This window comes from Metopolophium dirhodum, chromosome 1 (genome assembly GCF_019925205.1).
Source record: "Metopolophium dirhodum isolate CAU chromosome 1, ASM1992520v1, whole genome shotgun sequence".
In the NCBI taxonomy this organism is placed as follows: domain Eukaryota; kingdom Metazoa; phylum Arthropoda; class Insecta; order Hemiptera; family Aphididae; genus Metopolophium; species Metopolophium dirhodum.
This window is the reverse complement of record NC_083560.1, coordinates 15,097,902-15,120,335: the sequence shown is the minus strand read 5'-3', so window position 1 is coordinate 15,120,335 and position 22,434 is coordinate 15,097,902. Positions and strand designations below refer to the sequence as shown.

General features: G+C 29.0%; 1 protein-coding gene and 1 long non-coding RNA gene across 2 annotated transcripts; both read left to right on the top strand.

Annotated features, from left to right (window-relative positions):
- The first annotated feature begins 8,662 nt into the window (after window positions 1-8,662).
- On the top strand, window positions 8,663-9,452 carry LOC132934040 (uncharacterized). The gene is made up of 3 exons (XM_061000326.1): window positions 8,663-8,706; window positions 8,810-9,261; window positions 9,334-9,452. Exons 2-3 carry the CDS (start codon window positions 8,883-8,885, stop codon window positions 9,450-9,452), a joined length of 498 nt encoding a protein of 165 aa, XP_060856309.1. The 5' UTR covers window positions 8,663-8,706; window positions 8,810-8,882.
- Window positions 9,453-13,530: 4,078 nt separating this feature from the next.
- On the top strand, window positions 13,531-21,694 carry LOC132936490 (uncharacterized). The gene is made up of 4 exons (XR_009663474.1): window positions 13,531-13,927; window positions 18,587-18,715; window positions 18,816-18,907; window positions 20,755-21,694. It is a non-coding gene; the product is annotated as an uncharacterized LOC132936490 (long non-coding RNA).
- Window positions 21,695-22,434: the final 740 nt, after the last annotated feature.

Here is a 22,434-nt window from a genome sequence, read left to right as displayed (position 1 = left end):
TAAGTTGATTTAATAAATACGGGAAATGCCGAATACCAATAATACCGTCGGTATGACTACCCGTTCCCGCGCGAATGAACCTAAGAATGATGGCGAACAGGATGAAGGAAATTTGAACGTCATGGGTACTGCACAACAGAACGAAAATGCACAAAGTGCTGTGCGACTAACCGAGAAAAATTCGCAGCACGATATCTTCGCCAATGGAGGGACACTAGGTGAACAAAATAATTCGGAAAAAACTTCGCAAAATGGATCGAACGTCGAGAGCGTGAATGCAGTCGATACGAACGCTATGCTCAATACGCTGATGGTGCAAAATAATATGCTCATGGAGTTATTAAAATTGCAACAGAATAAACCACTCAACGACATAACCATTGCTCCGGATTTAGATAAGTCGATACCGGTTTTCAATGGTCTTAACACTGGTTATCAAGCGTTAGACTGGTTGAGGACTGTGAATGGAGTTGCCAATTTACATCGGTGGCCCGATAATTTTAAGTTACAATCCGTACGAGCAAACCTAACCTAACCTAACCAAACTTAGATGGTGCAGCCCGACATTGGTATGCGTCACGCGACATCGAAAACTGGCCTGATTTCGAAAGACAATTTCACAAAACATTTGTTGGTACCGTTATGACCGGTGACCGGTGGAAAGAAATGTCCCGTCGTGTTCAAGTTCGAAATGAAAACATCCACGAGTACTTCCACGAAACGTTCCCGATAACCCGCGCGAAATGGAGGTTCTGAGAACTAAGGCAGCAGAACGGATAATTAAGTCACAGAAATCGAATGAAATACAGTATAATTCAAAACGTAAGGAACCGACGATTTACAAGGAAAACGACTATGTAATGATAAAAAACGTAGATGTGACATTAGGACACAATAAAAAGTTAATACCGAAATTCCGGGGACCATACGTAATAAGGAAAGTGCTAGACCGGGATAGATACATAGTAAGTGATATAGAGGGGTTCCAATTAACTCAGCGTCCGTACGAAGGTATCGTTGGACCGGACCGCATGAAAATGTGGATCCGTTTTTAAAAAAAAGTTATTTATTATTATGCTGCTAAATAGGTGCATTTGGTTATTATTATTAGTATTATTATTATTATTATTTTTTTTTTTTTTGTTTCTTTTCATTCACCACAAGTATAGATGTCAATTGATTTATTATTATGATTATTTTGCTTATTTTCTATTTACATGTAAACTTTATATTATATGAGTTTATCTATAAAATATGTAATATTCATTGATGTATGTTTAATGTAACTTCAATATTGTATAATGTTCCGCGATACGCCGCATAAGCGTTACATACTATGTTTATTTATTTATTATTTTTATTTTTGTTACTTTTCATATGTTTTCCCTCATAGTTATGTGGTACGAGGTTAAGATTGCCATTATCAGTGTTAAAACTTAAGTTACTGTATATAAAAAAAAATTTTTGTTCGAGACGAACAAAGGTCAGAATGGCCGAACTGTAAGAATTTATGTTCATAAAGTATTAAATTAATCGTACGGATACCTTAGTCCGTTTATATAATTGCGGGTTTTCTGGGGATTGTTCGTTATCGGTTGATAAGATCGAGAGCGACCGATCGCCGCCCGTGCCAGACCAGTTTTACATTTTATATATTTTGTTTGTCATGTGTGCTAAAGTGTGCATCATTCCCTTACAAAAGTATCAAAGTTATAGCAAGTTTGTCATATTCCGCCTATAATAGATTAATATAATCTATTGATACAAAATCCTAACCTAACCTAACCGTGCTAAAATCAGATAAATAAAAAAAACTAAATTTAACCATTTGTAAATTAGACTATCTTTTTCCCAGAGGTCTAATCTACACACAAACATTAATTTATCTATACTAATCATAGATAATATATAATGGATAGGCCATCAGCCTTCTCCGTGCGTTCCCAAATGATAAGCTATGGGGTAATACATTTTTTATCCCATGAGCAAATCATTTTTCTTTTTTATTTAAATTTAAAATAAAATTATTATTTTAGCCAGTAGGTGCTTTTATTATTGTTAAATGGTAATTAATTAATTAATTACGATAAGTTCATAATATAGTGTAATATTAAATGTAAGAAAATATAAATATAATAATATTTATTTGATAACAATTGTTGGTAGATAGTGATAAGTCAAAATGGTAACCCGTTGGTTACTACTGGTAACAATGGTATAGATGGGGCATATACCGAAACTTCGGGAACGCTGCCCCATGGGTGTTTAGTATAGGGATGGCCTATCCATTATATATTATCTATGATACTAATATATATAAAATGATAGCGTTTGTTTGTATGTTCGGGATAAACTCCGGAACTACTTATTCAATCGTCGTGCAGTTTTTTTCAAATTAAATAGGACAGAGAAGGTTTTAGGCATAAATTTAGTCCGATAAAGAATATCATTGTATAAGAAAAACGATTCTGAGCTAAAACTTGATCATATTATTGTGAATGAAGTAATTTATATTGAAATTATATTGTATAATGATTAATAATCTTTATAGTTTATACCATCAATGAAAAAAATAAAATAAACTCAGTGAAATTAATTTTATAGTTGGTTTAAATAGTTTGATAGTTCAAATTGTTTTTAAAAAAAAATTTAGATACAAAACCATAAAATATGCAACATAAAAATTAAATTAGTTGATTCAGTTGAACATGAATCAAATTTGTATCCAAGTCAGCATTAAACTGAATAAATAGAAATAAAAAATGGAATTTCATAAACATCCAAACCCTAAATATAATTATTATAATAATTAATTTTTCTACTCACTATAGTCATCTTTTTCTTTTTGATTAAGTCCAGTCCAGTTTTCGTTCATACTTTCGGCTACCGCAACCCATTCTTGTGTTTTTTTGTCTCTGAGTCTATATTCTTCACTGGATGTGTCCCAAATTGCAAAATGCATGGTCTATTTTGTATTTTGGCTATTAATCTTTCACAATCGATAGCCATATTATTTATATTTTTGGCCATGTGCCCATGTTGACGGAAAGACAGACAAAACAGTAATAATTCAGTTTTACAAAATAAATGCCCTTCTCGTACCCCGAAGACAACTAATAATAATAATATATCACTATTTTTAATTTTAGCCATGATGTTGGCGGAAAGACACGTTATACTATTATAATTTAGTTAACAATTTTATATATTATGTATTAATATTTAATATATATAAATACTTTTTTCGTACCCGGTGAAATAATATAATATTATGTTTACGATATTTAAGATTTTACAATAATATTGTATTTAAATACCGTACTATAGTAATAATCGCTGCGAAATTCGTTGAACCAAAATACCCGTATAGCGGCTATCATTAAAGCTGGTTACACACGGAGCAATTCGAACGCGCGCCTACGCGATTTTCAAATCACGGCAAATATAAAAACGCGTATGCATACGCTTACACACGAGCGTTTAAATCGCGTCCCCACTAATTTCTCATACCCAATTTATTGGCACCAAACTTAACAAAAGTCAAAATAATAGGTTATACAAATTGGAACGAATCATTTGTCCCAAAAACGTGGTTGAGGAACACTTACAAAATTTTACCATTATTTAAAAGTAAATAGTGTACTTAATTTTTTCATTTAATTATGGAGTTAGACGACGTTGAAGCCGTAGCCATAGCTTACGCTTTTTATAAACGCCATCCAAAAGCAAAAAAGCGGAAAAGCTACAGTTAGGCGCTATTGGGTGCATCCTATGAACAAGAAGAGGCCTAAAGAAGGACAATTTCAAATAAAATGTATGTCATTGAGAGCTTATCCAGAAGAATTTACTAAGTACTACAGGATGTCTATTACAACATTCGATGAATTAGTAAGAGAAAAAATAAACATTCAATTAAGGTGATCAGAAGAAGAACGACTAACAATAACTTTAAGGTAAGTAAAAAGTACAATGGCACGGTGAAAAAATAACATTAATATTTACTACGATTGACAATTAAAAATATTTTATAAAATATATAATATACAATGTAATCAACTATTTTACTAAAATTTAAAATTAGCGATATAGTCTTTAAAGTCTTAATTGGATTTATGACATTACTTTTTTATGAATTTATTTAGATATTTAGCAACTGGAATTCTACGGGGACTAAAAGTAATATTCTAATTTTGATTTTCGAATTTCGAATTTCGATTAGTCAGACGTCTGCTGTTGTTTGAAACTAATGTGCAGTCCTTAGTGAGAGATTTTTTTTGTGGAATAAATATTTGACATCTTCGATACTATGGACAGTAAAAAAGACTGGCGTTATGGAAAAAAAAATAAAACTCTTTTATCCAAAAGAAAGAAGAACAAAGGAAATATTAACTCCCTAAATAGATTTAAAAAAGTAAGTATAAAATATATTACAAATCTATTGTATTAATTAACTATTGGATGATATTATAATCATACTGAAAATTCTAAATATTAATTCAAAATATATGGTGATATTTGTATTTGGATTTTATATTTGAGTAATTAAATATTGATATAACTCCTGAGATGATGAACATGCTCTAATAATATTAGTTAATTCAGTTTTAGTATGTATTGATTTTACTATGTTGTGTGATTTTTTTTTATAAATGAAAATAAAATTTTATTCATTGGGTAAAAAAGCTTCAAAATTTGATACAAGACTTCTAATATATTGTCACAATAGTAGTTAAAAAATATTAAAAATACATAGTCATAATTTTTTTTAATAAGTATTGAATGGTCGAATTTTGACAAAATACGTAAAAATCACGAAAATTTGCAATTTATTTTGAGTTAGAAATTCATAAAAATTTTTCTTTTTAAATCTAAGGTTTGAAAATTCTATACGAAATTCTTCATGAGTTTGTCTACTTAGAGTATAGAAAATGTCAGTATAAACAGTCAGTGAAAATTGCATGTAACTACGATAATTTTTTAGTCTTACACCGACACCCAAAATCGATTTTTCGTAAAAATTACCGTTTTTCCTTATTTTATTTTTTATTTTTTCTGGCGCTTTTGAAAACTACTGGAAAATTGAGATTTTGACCTCTCAAATGCACCAATTATTACTTTAGGACATGTTTTACCTATTTCTCGTATCATGACTAAACAATTGACCTCATTGAATATAAGTACTACCTACATAGTAGTATAAAGTAGGTAGGTACTACGTACGTAATATAAATTTTCATTACAGTGCAATGCAAATGTAATTTAATTTGTAACTAATTTTTTTATTTAAACATTTTTTTGCACAGTATATAACAAATATAACTTCGTTTTTAATAATAATTTAAATTTATTTAATAATGAATTTTTTGAAAGGCTTTTTTTTATACTTTTAGCGCATTTTTTAGAGTTTTTAGGTCATAAACGCATTTTTTTTAAAGAGATTTTTTTTATATTTTTAGAGCATTTAAATCTGAGCCCTATTTATTTCTTATACAGACAAAGCCTAATAGTAAAATAAATAGGTAAAAATTGGTAATACAAATTGGCCGACAAACCGTCTTCGCTTAGAATTGTTTTAATATACAATGATATTATATCATTGAATTAAAATTGAATACCTTTCACTAAAATAACTAACTTATAACCTACTGTACAGCAGAACTATAGCCACGTATCGACATTTTTTATTCAATCAATATTTTATAAAGTTATAAATTGTTGTAGGTAAATTGTATTGGTCAAACGCCATCAACTTCTTCGAATACAACAAATTCACAAATTATACCGGAAGATAATTCCCAAAATAATGTGACATCAGTACTCTTAACTCCTCAAAAACAGCATGAAAATGACGAGTTGTGTAATGATGACCAATGGGCAAAATTAGAGGGCAGACGTATTGTAGATCTCAAACATATTTTTCAATCTTTACAGTCTATACAACACTTGGGATTTGATTGTTCATTTAGAGATTTAGAGTTTGTGAGAGAAAATAGAAAGGGATACTACAGTACATTTCAGTTTAATTGTAAAGTGTGTGGTTTAAAAGAACAAATAGATAGTGAAAATGTTAAAGGCAAAAATGTTAACATTAACATGGCAATAGTAAGTGCTACTGTAAATGCTGGTCAAGGGTACAGCCAACTCGACGAATTTTCTGCAACATTAAATATGCCAAATATGTCCAACCGATTATATCAAGAACTTCATTCGAAAATTTTTATGTATGTTCATGACATAGCCTGGAAAGAAATGGAATTAGCAGGGCAAGAAGAAAAAAGATTAGCGATCGAAAACGGTGATTTAGATCTAAAAGGTCGTCCGAAAATTGCAGTGATTGCAGATGGGGCATGGAGCAAGCGTTCGTACAGAACTAATTACAATGCATTGTCGGGAGTAGTAAGTTTAAGAATTAATTTATGATTATAATACCTAATAAGAAATATACTTCATTGTATACAAAATTCAAATTATGTTATAAAATGTTTCATTTATTTTTAAATTTTAATTAATTCGTATAAAATTCAGAAAAAAATATTAACTCTATGCATACCTAAAAGTGCAACAACAAAATGTCATACATAAATACTAATTATAATAAAGCCCGTTCTTTATTAAGAAAAATAATAGGAGTTTAGGATTACTAATTAAATGCGTAAAAAGTAATTCAGAACGAAATATAATTTCAAATAGTTTAGCATGTATTAATCGTATTTTAAATTAATATAAGTCTAACTTTATTTATTATCAAAATAATTGCGTAAAATTGAATTTACAGGCTTGTATTGTTGGAGCAAGAACCAAAAAAATACTGTATATAGGAGTCCGAAATAAATATTGTTGTGTGCAACGCATCAAAAAAAAATGGCAATGAAATCAATCATTTATGTTATAAAAATTGGAATTCTCCATCAACAGCCATGGAAGCAGACATAATTGTTGATGGATTCAAGCAAAGTTTAACAATGCATGGTCTAATTTATTCGCAGTTAATTGGTAAATAATATTTTTAAATAATAAGTACAACAAAATACTTCTGATAACATTTTAAATATAATTATCATTTTAGATTCCTATAGTGTAATGAATGAATGTATTTACTTTACAATAATGTGTTTGTTTTTTCTGTCTGTAATGATCAATTGTGATGAATCAATTGTACACTTTTTATTCAAAATAATTTTAAATATTTGTAATTCATTGATGTAGGTTACGTACTTTGATCATAATATAATGTACCAATTAAATTGTTTTAAATTTACAGGCGACGGCGATAGTAGTGTTCTAAAACGATTGCGTATTGCGAAACCATATGGATCGGATATTATGATTAAAAAGATTGAATGTACCAATCATATATTAAGAAATTACATTAATAAGCTAAGAGACATTGCGAATAAAAGAAAAAATTCCAACGGTGATCCCATACCAGGATGTTTTAGGAAATTATTACAAAACAATTTACTGAGACTTAGGTATGCTGTTACTGAAGCTATAAGGTTCAGGAAAAATGAAACTGGAATTATTTCTTACGAAGAAAAATTGGCACGACTGAAAACGGACGTCATTAATGGACCGAATCATGTTTTTGGAGATCATGACAATTGCTCTCAATATTTCTGCCAGGGTAAAAAAAAAGGTAACATCAAATTAACATATTTTTTCAGATTATTAAAATATGTCCTAGAAGTGTTGGTAGAAAAAAATATGGTTGACAAAAAATCTTTAAAATTTAATACAGTATATAAAAAATATGTTAAATATTTGCTGACAGATAATATCTGTTCAGGATCCTTTTTCTTATACAATGGTTCCAACATCATTGCATTCAAATTTAACTGATCTACCCTATGACCGAGATCCACTATAGACACACCTACTACACAGCACAGCGAATTTCTTTTTTTTTTCTTGAAATATTATAATATAATAATAGGTATATACGTAATATGATATTTACTATAATCTGAATAATTATTATTTTATACAATTATTGTAATACTTACAGTACTTACACATTACCTACAAATGATATAAGTTTTTTGATACGATTAGTAAAAGACGAATACTAAAACCAATTCTTATACCATTGTTTTTTTTTTTTTTATATATACATACAGATGAACAAAATCATGTACTTGATTTAAAAAGACTCGGACTTTGGGATGCCATTTGTAGAGTGAGAAATGTGTTAGTATATCACATTGAAAGTTTAATGTACAATTACAATAATAATGCAGCTGAATTATATAACTCTATCTTAGCTAAATTCGTGGGTGGTAAGCGAGTTAATTTTTGTCTGAAAGGTTCATATGAGTTGAGGTGTAATGCTGCGGTAACTGCATATAATTCTGGAGCAAACCGACTCTCAATATTTAATAAACACGTAACTACGAAAAGTCCTGGTCAGTTTACAAAGCGATACATAAAAAAGTATGAGATACCGAAATGTCAGAGAAGACGTCGCCGTCTTTTTAGTACGCCAACAAACCGATCGACCAAAAATACATCCGCCGGGCCAGATGAAGAATACGGAAATGTAGTGAATGACCACGACCCATTGTCAAATTTAACTGACACAGAGTACTCTCAATTAGAAACGGCATTTTTAAATAAATTAAAACTGACGGAGAATGAAATTTGGTCTTTAGAAGATAGGACAAAGAGACAACATCAATGTGATGAGTGGCATTTAGAACGTAAAAAACGGTTAGTATTACGTCGTACTTAACGTATATATAAAGTTATAAATATATATATATAAATTGTCCTACAATTATTTTTAATTTATTTATTTATTTTGACTCTTTAGATTAACAGCTTCATATTTTGGCAAATTATGCAAATTACGCGAATCTACTTCACGTGTAAATATTGTAAATGAAATGTTATTTGGAACTTTTAAAGGAAATGCAGCAACTCGGTACGGAATAGAGCATGAAATGATTGCCATCGAGCAATTGGAAAATAAAATCAATAAAAAAATTGTACCATCAGGGTTGATAGTAGATTTAAATCAGCCATTTTTAGCTGCATCTCCTGATGGATTGATCGGATCAGATTCACTTGTTGAAATAAAATGCCCAGCAAGTGCCAAAGATATGACTCCAGAAGAAGGAATAAATAGTAAAAAAATAAAGAGTTGTAAAATATTAGATGACAAATTGCATTTGAAAAGAACAGATAATTACTATTATCAAGTGCAGGGTCAACTTCACATTACTCGCAGAATGTATTGTTATTTTTGTATTTGGACACCGAAAGGTATATAAGATATTTATTTACTAATTTATATAAATTACTTTATACTACTTAATTATATTTATTATTTTATAGGATTTTTATTCGAGAAAATTAAAAGAGACGATAGTTTTTGGAATGAAAAAATGGCAACTCAGCTTACCACATTTTATATGGACTTTCTGTTAAAACAGTTAATAAAAGATGAATATTAAAGTAAAATACTATTATAGTTTTAGTTTTAGAGGTAGGTACATTTATTTAAAAATGTCTTACCAATGATAAAATTACAATAATACCTATATTTAATCTATTGTTTTACAAAAATATAAGTGTAACGAGTTATGAAAGTTTATACCTAATAGATGTATAGAAATTAAATTTTTATAATTATTTTATAGTAATACATAAAATAATTTTATATTTTTTATAACGATAAATATTTTGTAAACCCGTTACTACTATATTGTATTTTATCAGTTTTGTAAACATTAACTAAAAACAATCATATTGTATCCCTACTATAATATGCAAAATCAGTGAATCACTAATTGTAATCACAGATACCTGAAAAGTATCAGAATATAGAATATAGATTCTATATTCTATACTATTATCAGAGTAGGCCGTTAGTTCCGGGAATACGTAATGTGGTCGATATGCGTGCGGTGAGCCGCCCGGTGAAACGAGAACGCGATTATGAATTTTACGAATTACACACACTAATATTAATTTACTTCTCACACAGCAACACAGCTTAAATATAAATGCTGTATGAAATGCCTAAATATTACTCCTTAAAACATATCACGCTCCAGCCACCTTAACAAATTCAATCAACAATTTACAAGAGAAAATGGATGTTTTTCATAAAAAAAATAAGTTTGTATCTGCACAGGACACTCATAAAATGATTGAAAAAATCTAAGTATTGATATGGCTTTTGAGTAAACATTTAAAAATTCAAAAATAAGAATTTTAATAAATAATAATCAATAAATTTAATTTAAGGATAATAAAGGGGTGAACATACTTCAATACTTGGCAAATTATCCAGTACCTATATAATACTATGACTGATTTATTTTTTTTAAATATTTATTATTATTTAAAAAAATTATTAAACAATGTAGGTATTGGTTTTTAAAGGAAAAACTGGTTTAATGTTAATTAATTATTTAGGTTAGGTTAGGCTAGGGTGATACCAGGCCAAATTTTTTTTTCTCTGGTCATTTATAAACGGCTACTGAATCACCCATTAATTTGTTTATAGGTAGGTACCATATTTCCAGAAAGTATTGCTTAAAATGTTTTGGGTATAATATACTATATTTCTAAATAAATAATCAAAAATATACCTACTATATTATTATCACAAATGTACTACATTAAAACTTTCCTAATAATAATTAACTTTTTATTTTTTAATATATGTGATTTTAAAAAGTATACAGTATTAGTATTTACTTGCAAAAAAAGCATATTAAATTTGAATATAACAGACAAACTTAATATACTATAACTCAAGTCTAAAAACTCTTTGAAGTTATTAATACAATTTTATATGCAAATAATGGTTTACAATTTCTTTATTTCTTTACATGTTTTTAACATTATGGAATCCAAAGTAGGTAAAGGTATAACCTAAAGTACTTATATGTTTTACGTAAACTTGTCATAAGGTTATATGACTTATGACATAATATGATAATGTGTTGTATGCACATTAATATATTTTATGTTTATTGCAATTATACAAAAAAGAGAGGGCTTTTTAGACTTAGTATCTAAATAGCAACATTAACATGTTGGTATTGCCTATTAAAATAAAATTCAATAAATTAAATTTATTATGTTAGAATTATTTATTTTATTATATGGTTGAATCAAATTTATGCACAAGTACTATATTTCTAAATATCAATATTAGACATACATTTTCAACATTAAATTATAGGGAGGCGGAGGACAATGGTGAGGCAAAATAAAAATTTGGGGAGGGGGCACTTGCCCACCCTTGTACCAGTGTAGCACGGCCCCTGCTATGAGTAAAATATACAAGTATATTTTTATTAAGATTTCAATCATTTTTAAAATTAAAATGTATGTATTTTACATTTTTCGACTTTTTTTTATTTTGAAACATAAGTAATTTGACGAGTTTAGAACGATGGTGCAAAAATAAATTTGCGGAAATGATTAGTTTTGAAGTAATAAATTTGCGAAGTTCGCGATTTTACGTTAATACGCATGGGCGCGAAAGAAAATATTTTACGGAGGATATTTATCTAAATTCATGTTTTTGAAACGTTGCAAAATTCTAAAATTAGATCCGTTAAAATAATTGTTTACTTATACAGGAAAGCTGTATAATCCGTTAGGCGCAATTGAGTATGAATATATTTTAGCTAATCAGGCGTCAGATGAATCAGATCCAGATAGTGAATTTGAGTTATGCTAAGAACATAAATTAAAATTAAATTAGAAATAGAATTAAAAATTAAGTTAAATTGGAATTAGAATTAAAAATTAGAATTAATCACTAAAAATAAAAATAATATTATGGTTACAAATTATTTTATAATATTGTTAGATTAAGAATACCTATATTTTTATTAAATCACTATTTTAACGCTCTTATAATGTGGGCAGTGATTACACAGCTAACGGCACTCGTCGCTACGCTCCGCAAATCGAAAATATCCCCTGACTTGCTATGCAACACCACCTTAAGTAAGTTACAGGGTAAGTTATGTCGTAGAATATGGGCAGTGATTTATACGCAGTTAACATAAAATAATTATAAAATAAAATAATTTAAAAATTCGTTATTAAGAGCGTTAAAATAGAGCGTTGCGCGCATGAGTAAAACACCGAAAATAGCGAACTTCGGAAGTCCATAACTTCAAAACTAATCATTTCCGAAATTTATTTTTGCACCATCGTTCTAAACTCGTCGAATTACATGTTTCAAAAAAAAAAAATCGAAAATTCGAGGAGCCGCTAAACTAGATTTATACCTTTTTAAAATGTTCATAGGTACATTGTATAATTTTGTCAATTGTTTTGTTCTGTGATTCTTGAATGGAAAGTTTCTATATACTATTTACCTACGCACAGAATACCACATAATATATTGGATAGAAAAATAAGAAACAAGGAATATGACAATATTATTAATGATTGATCACTGGTGAGTGTTTTGATGATATTTAAATGGTATACACTTACCTGTATTCCAAATACTTATTTTCTCGTTCTGCACATCAATTATAAATGCCTCGTTTTCAAACATTATTGTAGTTGAATATGAAATAAATAAATACTAAATATGAAATAGCAAATTAAATGACGAGCTCTGGTCATACCAATGTCAACTTTTTGAATAAACAAAATGGAGCGTTAAAATCGTTTCGTGTGAAAATGAACATTTGAAATATACGGTTTAATTATTTTAGAACCTGATCGAGACCGAACGCGCTAAAATTAAACCTGCGCGATTTATCGAGTACGCTTGCGATCCGAACGCGTCTGTTATTCCCCGTTTGAATAACATCAAAATACACGGCGTGTACTATTTCGGGCGATTATTTGCCACGATTCGAATCGTGTACGAATTGCTCCGTGTGTAACCAGATTAAAAGTTAATAGAAATGGACGGTTTTGCTGTTTTATGGATTGGGTTTTGAAAATATTCGCCGGCTGACGACGAATATTGCGGCGGATAGTTCACGGCGTACTCGTAGGCTGCCCGATTTAACCATAGAGGTTTTCGATGACAGCGGAATTCGCCCCGAAATCCGCTCGACGAATTTCGCGGCGAATATGTGTATAACGATCGATCGATCACGGGCGTGTTTTCGCGCCGCCAAGCTTCATCGAAAACCCCCAAACCTGCGCCACCGCAGTGTAGAATGATCTCGAGATAGGTGCTTGCCCCTGCTCTGACAAGTCCGGCGACAGCCTATCAGCCCGCTACCGTCTGATAACGTTCTCCGACCTCTATAGACTTTGCCGCCGGTCGCCGCGTCATAGTCCGTGGCGGCAACGCTCTACCTGTTATCAATTATTACTAAAGCCGCGGTCGCACGATGATAGTAAAACGCGATAGTTACTATCGTGAAAGCTGCTATCAAGAGAGTGTCATTATTCTATTCTGTGATGTCATCGCGCGAACAGATCGATAGTGACTATCAAACTATCACGAAAGCGACTCTCGCACTATCATGCGTAGAAGATTTCACGATAGAGATAGAAATTATCATCGTGCATTTGTGCGACCGCGGCTTTGTTGTTCAACCTTCAACGCTGATATCTCCGCTCGCCGCCGCGGCCGTTGTGTGCCTCAGTAAACCGCTTGTTCGGACGAAGTGTCGTGTACAACAATATCAAATCGTCGTCACAAGTTACAATCGTTGCCTTGTTTCTTGTCCGCGACGGTTGGCGTGAGGTGGCGTAAACATTGCCGCCGTAAACGTCGTCGTCGTGCCGCCGCCGAAGTCAGTCGATGCGATCGTCGTTCGGCTCCGACGAGTACCTGTCTGGTACTCGTGAAACCACTGCCGTCGTTCCGGCTCGGAGTCTGTGTGCCGCGCAAGAGGCGGAAGTCAGTAATCGGTCAGCTTCACGTCCGGACGTCCGGTCTGAAGCGACCAGAGGATGCCGGAACAATGCCGGCCCGGGTATATAGGTACGTGTTGTCCGAGGTGTTGTCATTAGCGGCTTCAGGAATTTTTTCTTGGGGGGGGGGGGCATTGGGGGCCTTTGAAAATTTGTTAGGGCCAAGTTAAAGTTCAAACCGTGGTCTTTTCCCACTCATAGGCGCAATAAAGGTAGGGGCCAGTGGGCTAACACGCTACCTATTGTATAGACTGTGTTGCATTTATTGAGTTTCCACATAATAACACATAGTTGGTTTTCATTTTAATTGATGATAAATATCATATTATATAGGTTTATTATTTACAAATTTCAACATTAGATATAATTTCAACAAACTTACATCAAAAACGTGTACTTTACCTAGTCTTTATTATATAATACCTACACAAATTACATTTGTTTCTGAGTTACTACGTTTATACATTTATATTCAAATCAAAAAATTACACAATTCTTATTTGCCCTAACTAGGTACTTACTCAATAATAGAAATTCTAGTTACAAGCAAACATAGTAAATAGTCGAAAGCATAATTATATGAAATAATTGGTACCTACTAATTGTTAGTGATAATGTATAATATATTTATTATATTATAGTTTATTTACACATTTAAACACTATATAATAATTATATTTTTGATTAAAAAGAAATATACCTAAAATATGATAAATTAAAAACTATAATATTAAATTTTATTTACTTTAATTTAGCTGCTAACTAAATAACATAATTAGGTATAAAACAAACATATTATGATGGATACTTTTCTGTCTTATCACACACTCTTGTCACTAGGTACCTAGTTTATATTATGTTATATAATTTGTATTTATTATGGTTTATTATTTATTAACACGGTGTTGTTGTATTGTTTTGTCCATCGGCTGTAACGCTCCCAGTTTGGCTCACAGAGTGTGTTGCGTCCCAACTCTTGTCAATATATCTCAACTCAAGAAAGAAGATGTGATGTATTTAGATATAATGTGTGTTTATGTAACATATTATATTTTATATACAAAAATACAATAGGTAATAAACTGTAGTAAAGCGGTGTCACTACCTGACTCTAAAACTGATAGCTAAGACAGTGAGTGGTTTTACGACCTGTCTCCAAGACCAAGTCTTGGGTATCCCTAACCGTCTGATTGTTGGCCAACTCATACTGATACCGTCTGACAAGCTCTTGTTGTGGTCTCACTGATATAATATCCAACAGTGGTGGTCGTGGCTGTAGCGACTTTCCTGTACAAAGCGGAATTCTGATCTCGTAACATAATCTTGTCAATTTGTATCCTTTCTCGCGAATATCAATACTTTTCTCCGAGAAGAGACATGTGACAACACTTTAATAAGTACCTAGTTTGATTATTTTAATACAGTGTTCACTATGCTATGGTTTTTTTTTAGAATTTATCATGATCGCAACTATATTGCATATTATTTATCGATTTATTTTCATTGATCTTTGTAGGTAATATTATATTTTGTAGCTAGTTCTTACTATAATGTCAGGTTTTTGACGACGCCCACCTATCGGTACTATTAATTTGTTATTGTATTATTATATTATGTACCTGTGCACATTACGCTTATAGTTGCGTTGTATTTTAAATATTTACAATATATATAGTTGGGTTACTATATTCGTACAAAAGTGTATGTCAAAATCCATAAAAATACAAATTGATTAGTTTTAATAAAATCAGTGAAAATAAACCGTCTTAAAGTTGAAAAACTACGCTTACTATAAGTAACAGAAGTAGGCAAGGAAGCAGGCAATATTCTTATATAGTTAATATGTAATTTTTTTTTGTTATTTGGGGTTCGATACTTGGTTAAATTGAACGATCGATGTTAATGCATAATTTAGAACAACTCCATCTAATACACATTATAAAAGTATAAAATATAATTATTTAGTTTAATACAGTATACATAGGTAAGTACCTAAGTACTTATCATATTTAGTCATTTTTTTTTTATATATTTACTTACCTAAAATATTTACAAATTTTATTTCCAATATATTTTTATTTAATAAGAATTATTTAGTATACATTCTTTTTATATGCAGTAATTTTTTTTTATTCTTAGAATTTTCAATATTTATCACTCAAATAATTAATTATCATACATATCATACAATATCGTCTTATATTTATTGTAAAATGTTCAATCTAAATTACCACATCATTTAATGCGGCTGAGATCTATTGACAGAATAAGTGTCACATTGATCACATTGTCAGCAGTACAAAATTTTGTATTTTTGACTTATGTAAGTATAGCTTTATTTTAGACATTTGTGGTTATACAATTTCACCTATATATTGCCTATATATAACATTTATTCAAATATGATTGGGTAGTTTTAAGAATAAAATGTAGTATGGTACTCATATTTGCTCAATATTATCTTATGAATAAAAGAATTTTAAATAATAATCATAATCTCTAAGTGAACAATAAGAGCAGTGTAGTACAAAACGTTAATTTACGAAGTGTTCATTTTTTTTCAATCTAATTATATTATCTAAATTATTGAAGGTTTGAGCATAACAGTGGCCTATCCCATAAACTGAATTTTATTCATCCTAATTTTTGATGTGTAATAAGTTTATCCAAAACTATATAAGTACTAGTATAGATAAAATATAAAAAGTATTCAAAAGTCACTTTTTTAGCACAAAATTATTAACTATTTAACATTTCATTTTCATATAACTTATATGATATAGGTAGAATATATTTTAATATTAGTTCATGGCTAAAATAAGACCATAATAAGACCAATGGTAACCTATGGATGTGAAATATGGCCCACAACCAAACAATTAGAAAAAAGGCTGCTAGTATTTGAAAATAAAATACTGAGGAAGATTTGTGGTCCAGTGTTTGATAGCGAGCTAAATAATTGGCGTAGAAGAAAAAATACTGAACTAAGAGAAATCACTGAAGTTCCACTATTAACAAGCCACATTAAGTGTCAAAGACTCAAATGGTTTGGTCATACCATGCGGAAAACAGAAACCACTAATACGAGAGCAGTAATGGAGTGGCAACCGACAGGGAAAAGACCAAGAGGGAGGCCTAGAAAGCGATGGATGGATGGAATAAGGAAGGACTTAGAAACATTGGAAGTGACAAATTGGGAAGATGGAGTTCAGGATCGTGATTATTGGAGAACGGTGACGGTGGCGGCCAAAATTCTTAAAGAATTGTAAAGCCAAAAGAAGAAGAAGAAGAATTAGTTCATGGCTTGGAAACAAATATAATTTGTACCAAATTGTATTTTTATACATTGGAGTAATAAAACAATATTCTGCTTCAGTATATGATATTTAAAATGTTGTCATTCAATAAAAAAAAAAACATACAAATTACGATTAAGAATTAAAATTAAAATTTTTTATTTTTTCCAAGCAATATACATTTTTATAATAACTAATTGTAGTTACTTACATTTTTAAAACTAAATGCAAAATATAGAAGTTAATTGAAAATTAAATAAATAACTAACAAGTAGTTTAAAATTATCTTTCTATAATACCTAATGTACCTATTGTAAATGATGATTGCAAGCATTATTTACCATTATTATAATATTCACGTTTATACGTTTTTGAGTCTTTAGGCAACAAACATAGTAGTGGCGGCTATCCTATAGTCCATTTATTGCTTTATCAACACATACAACATTTAGTGGGTGGCTGGGTGCCTGGGTATGTGGTTTTATTAGTGTAACATAATTAATAACAAAATAATACTAAATACAAATTCTGAGTATACAGCGGAGGTTGTATTAATTTAAAAATATCATAGTGTGTATGAAATATAATACTATTTATATCGGTACTTAAAAGTTTCAATAGTGCCCACGAATAATATTTTTAATTTACAATACAATAACGAAGCACAAACGAATGGAGTTAATTTTGTTTTGAAATTCCAAAGTGGGGGGCCGGGGACATGGAGCTTTAAAGATACTTATTATTCAAGAATTGTAAATAGTTTTTTTTTTTTTTTTTACTTTTATTAATTTATTGATAGACGCTATTTATTATTCAATATATTATACAATTAATTATCTACGTTCTATAAGCAAAGCTTGTGTTGAATTTAGAGGCTTACAATTTACTTAGACACAAATACAATCTAGTTAAAGCGATTATTCAACAACAAATTTTAACATAATATAACTAGTTAATAATAGTTTATTTTAAATGTAATTGTAATTTTTCAATGGAATACAATATAATTTAATTAAATAACAAATATGCATTATAATATTTATAAATTACGTATACTATTTGCAATTTTCTATTAATTGTACGAAGAACTAACATAATTTCCGTGGTAACATTTAAAGTTAAAATTATTGAGTGCAGAAGTGTATAATTCATAGTGAAATTTCATAATTAATAATTAAGTAATGATTTTTAAAGCGTTTTTAAAAAAAAATACATAAAACAAGATGTTCTATTAGTAAGTGCCTATTAAATATGTGTTTCGTTGTAATTTCCCTTCAGATATTCAAAACACAACAATATATTTTATTGCCATTATCAAAACATTTTTGAGTGAAAATATAGTTATTAATTATTATAGTATAATTGATGGATTCAAATTTAATTATAGGTACTTAAACATATTGATTTTAATAATGATTTATTTATTGTTTTAGATACAATGTATTCTAATAAACCTGAAATGGTGGTTTTCAGACCTTCATAGAGTAAGTTTCAACATTTTAGTACCTAGCTAATTTAAGCTGATGAAATCAAAAGGAGCTCATAAGGCTGGGATGGCAAAAGTAAAAATAAAGATTTTATTTATAACAATTTTAGATTTTATTGTATTTTATTGTTACAATTCAAATTTTTTTTTCTAAATATAAATTATTAATTCTGCAGATTATTCTACCATCTGAATGAATACCAAGAACAAAGCGCTACAATGAAGATGATAGTTCAATTTCAAAATGCAGTAACACCAAATGAAATGGGTAGAATTAATATTATACATTATAATATGACACCACAAACACTCATATCCAGTGCTCGTGAGTTCATGCCCTAAAAAATGCCTAAATAAGCATGCATTTAGGGACTAAAAATTGACAAAATATGCCTTTAAAAGTTAAAAAAATATGCATTTATATGTACTAAATATTTAAAAATATGCACTTAAAAAATGCTTACTTTAAATCATAAACTATTTGTGAAATAACATGAATTATCCATTCATTTTTTTATAGTTATAATTTATTTTTTTATGTAACAATTAAAAAAAATAGTTTTTAAATACTATTCTTAAGCCTTCATGCACTGTGTATAATATACATCTTTGTCAGTAATTCATTTTAAATCTGAAACTTTTAAAACAAATTTATTCATTAATTTTTTTTATTTAAATAAACAAATATACAGTTTTACATTAATTGTACATTTGAATTATCTATCTTCAGTAAGCTAGGCTTGTGGCGAAGATAGAGAGTTATAAATTGATACATATCATGCTTAAAAACTAAAAAAAGGAAAAACTAAAACACTATTATTGCGTAATTATACAATACAAAAAGAGATAAATAAAATATAATACAATAAGGTTAACCTAAGTTTCATTTAGAGATGCATGTAGCCAATCATTAATTCATTTTTTAGCGTTATGATATTTGTAATTAATATTAACATTCTTCTTTATAGAGAAAGGCATAAAATTGTAATATATAGGACCTAGATAATCAACAAATTTTTGACCAACTGATTTTTTACAAAGAGATGTTTTAGCATCAAAAGATCGAAAAGCTCTTTTGTTACTAATTTCATTTTTCTCTACCCATTGATCTAAATGTTTGATCACCCACATAATAGCCATTTTTTTGAAAACAAAGTTAACTGGTAATACATTGAACTCTTTAAAATTAAGACCAGTTGAACCAACATAGTTTGTTTTTTGTAAACATACACGCACTATCTGTCGTTGATGAAGCAGTAAAGGTTTTAGAGCGTTATCCGAGAGCCCTCCCCAGATTAACAATCCATACTGAAATATTGCTTGATATAGAGCTAAGTATACAGTTCGCATGACATGAACGGATATAATTTTACGTAGCTTATAAAAACTGTAATTTAAACTTCGTAGACGCATAACTATGTTATTCACATGAAGATTCCATCTAAGGTGATTGTCAAACGTTAAACCTAGATATCGGGTACTAGATACTCTAAATAATTTTTGACAGACTGTGCCATTACACAAAGTTCCATTATCACAGAAATGTAACGTAAGTTCATCAAAATTATCTTTAACATCATTAATACTGATCTATCTAATTGTGATGTGTAACCAAAACACTGATATACTGAATGAAGTAATTATTACTAAATAGGCTATATTATATAGCGATTTAATTTTAATCATTCTATGTTGCAACTAAATTCCCAAAAATTTTATATAATATTATAATGAAAAATTATAAACGATCATGTTTTTTTTTCGTTCAAATGTTTATTCTTTCATAGTATTTTCATAAAAAAATGCATATTGATATAATAATATGAATAGGAATATCATAATCATGTATAATATGCCAAATAGGCAAAAAACCTCTCAAAATGCAAAAACATGCAAAATAAGACTTCACATATTTTACCGTGATACCTTGAAATGGATTTATGTCATCTAGATCATTAAACACAACTTAGCAAGATTTATATGCAAATTCATGAACTTACGAGCCCTGCTCATATCGAACATACTTATACACACCACTAGCATTACAAAAAACACAATTCACAAATCAAAAGAATTAAAAATAATATGTAAAAAATTACTGTTTTAAAATTACAGGACTAACAAAATAAAAATAAACTGCGTCATTGTTGATTTTGAATTCACCCTCATACTATCCACCCTCATATTAATAGCTGGAGCAATATCAAATAGCCACAACAAATCTAAAACCTTTAAAATGAGAGGGCAACCTCTTATATTAAAAATAGATCATCAATCAACAGACATCACAAAATTGACAAGGGAGGACATCAACCTAATAATAAAAACAATAATCCACATATTTAAAAACAAACCAGATAAACAAGAGCTAATCATGAATGAGCTCAATGAGAGCTTTCTGGTATAACCTAGGATATATCAACAAAAATGGTAGGAACTTAGACAAAACATAGGACAGAATTATTATGTAAACAATCATACAATGACACTTATATTCATGATCCTGTAACAGACAAATCAGTTCTGTTAACCTCACTAAATGCATATTCAACCATCTAATATTAAACACAGAAACCACATTAGAAAATCTTATATAACAATCCTTAACCAATTAAAACTATTATCTACCTACTCAGCCACTTATCACACAAAATTCTTTCACACCAAAAATAATAATAATAACCAGTCGCACAATAATTATTATTATGCAATTGATAATTTGTACTAGTTGTGAAGTAAATATGTATTTGTTTTTAGTTTTTACTTTTATAATATTTTAATGCTAATAAGTCTTATTCTCTATCCCCTTTTTTAGTGCGTTGATTTGTTAATTTACACTTATAACTTTAATAATTCAGTTGATCTTAATGTTTAAGTTATAGGTTATTGTTTTGCTAAATAGTATCCCTTTTAATTGATATAGATTTCTACTTTAATTTTCTAATAATTCTTAGTGTTAATCCCCAGTTAATTTATACTTTTGATTATGATTTTCTTTTTTTTTTTTGTATATTTTGTAATTTTGTAGATAATATGTTGATAAGTCTTAATATTATATCCCCTTTTTATTTGTTCTTATAACTATAATTATTGTTAATTCTAGTATTTACTGATTTTGTTTTCTTTTTTTGTTTACTTCATTATTTTGTAATTAATATACTAATAAGTCTTAATATTATATCCATTTTTATTGGTACTTATTATTATGATTATTTAATTATTATATTATGATTAATGATTATTATTCTTTCTATTGAATTATTGTTGTTAGTATTGCTTGATAAATTATGATATTTGTTTTTATTGATACTTTGTTCATTGATTTATTTACTTTTGTAATGTTATACTTTTATAATTGATATTAGTAATGATCATGTGATTTGATCTTATATCCGGTGTGATTTAATTGATTGAAGTTGTCTACAGGATGTTTTTTTATTAATATCTTTCCTGCCTCATGGAATGTTTGATATTTTTCAAAAATTTAATGAAATAAAGTGTTTTTTACTGTGTACTTTTTAATTATATTTTGTGGTTATAAAGATTCTATTAATTGTAATAATATTCTGGCATTAGTTTTTATGAAGTGTCTTACTATTTATTATTTATGTTGTTGATATATTTTAAGTATCTTTATTTAATTTATTATGTTCGACACTATGAATTATTTAACGTTGATAGGTGCAAGCAGTATTTCAAGCAATTGAGGAAAATTATTAATATTGAATTTTTGTATATTTTAATTTTTGTTTTTGTTGTATTTTTATAGATTTTTTCCGTTTTTGGTTGATTATT